This window comes from Penaeus monodon, chromosome 24 (assembly GCF_015228065.2).
Source record: "Penaeus monodon isolate SGIC_2016 chromosome 24, NSTDA_Pmon_1, whole genome shotgun sequence".
Taxonomy (NCBI): domain Eukaryota; kingdom Metazoa; phylum Arthropoda; class Malacostraca; order Decapoda; family Penaeidae; genus Penaeus; species Penaeus monodon.
The window spans coordinates 29,031,975-29,033,270 of NC_051409.1; the positions used below are offsets into that span (position 1 = coordinate 29,031,975).

A 1,296-nucleotide genomic window follows, 5' to 3' on the forward strand; every position below is an offset into this window, starting at 1 on the left:
GTCTGTGATGTGGAGTTAGGGCTTAGTCTTTGGCATGTGTCTGTGCTGTAAAGCAATACTTTATAATATGCTTTATAATGCTTAAAATTTTTATAAAAGATCTGACATACAGGTTGAGGTTAGTGCAATATATGTAGGATGAAAAGTACAAAATTACCTACACAAACATGAATGAGCATCATTAAATTCCTAAGACAACTATGCATGCTTTTTAAAAAAGTTCTCTTTAGTGTCTCTAACATCATTATTCATCCAAATGCAGTGTATTGCATAAGGATATGATTATTAGTCTCCAAGTTTTAGAAGCAAACAAATAAATGACTCATGTAAAAAGGGTCCTAAGACAGCATTTTTACTTGTATCTGTGTTTATATGTGTTGCGTACACATGTATATGAATGTAAATATTACTTAGTGATTATTTTCCCCCATACTGAGGATGTATTTTTCTCCGCAGAGTCCAGAGGGTGAACGGAACAGTCTCACACCTCGTTCGCGGTCGCGCTCAAGGTCACGTCTAGAGTCACCAGCCGCTTCCCCTGCTCATCGCCGCACAGCCACTTCGCAGTCAAGGTCTCCCCAGCCTCGCAGACGCTCATTTTCCAGGTTGGTTTCTCCTTTGGAGGCATGATATCGAAATATCTATCATTATGAAATCACTTTCTGTTCTTGGGCAGTAACTAATGAACAGTAGTCATCATATGTGGTTATGTCCATACTTATATTTTTTTTTCATTTTCAATTACTCTAATAAATTTCATCATTGTTCTCCAACCTACTTTGAGGATTACATCTTATGCACTAATAAGAGTATGAATTCCAAGTGAATTCCACATTTAGTTTTGCATTTCCCATTGTCAGCCATCATTCTTCACAGTAATGTCATCCATTAAATCCATGGAATAAAACCCTGTTTATTCATGAAGTCTATTTTCTATTTGAGAACCATGTTTTGAAGTTGCTGAAAAACTGCAAAATCTATTTATGTATCTATTGCCATTTAGATCACTAGCCTATTTTAGCCTGCATGTTTTCCTAAAGGTCTGGGAAATTTTGTGCACATTACATAGAAAATACTGGAACAATCTGCATTTTTCCAAGTGGTTACTGGTCACACAACGAGAGAATTATCAGTGCTGCTATAGTGTGTGATCTACCATGACTGTAGGCTGCAGCTTATTGCTATTTGATTGATACTATTGAATAAATATGCAATGAGATTTACAAAATAGTTAATATAGCACATCAATAAATTCTATACTAAGAATTTTTTTGTGTGTGTGTGGAGGGGAGGGGT

At 36.0% G+C, this 1,296-nt stretch overlaps 1 protein-coding gene across 1 annotated transcript in view; it reads left to right on the top strand.

Moving 5' to 3' along the window:
• The window catches only part of LOC119588708 (transformer-2 protein homolog alpha-like), a gene marked incomplete in the record, with an annotated part of 51,250 nt that overhangs the window by 12,695 nt on the left and 37,259 nt on the right, over nt 1-1,296 (top strand). The window contains 1 exon segment of the mRNA XM_037937345.1: nt 457-605. Coding sequence (XP_037793273.1) covers nt 457-605 — 149 coding nt within the window.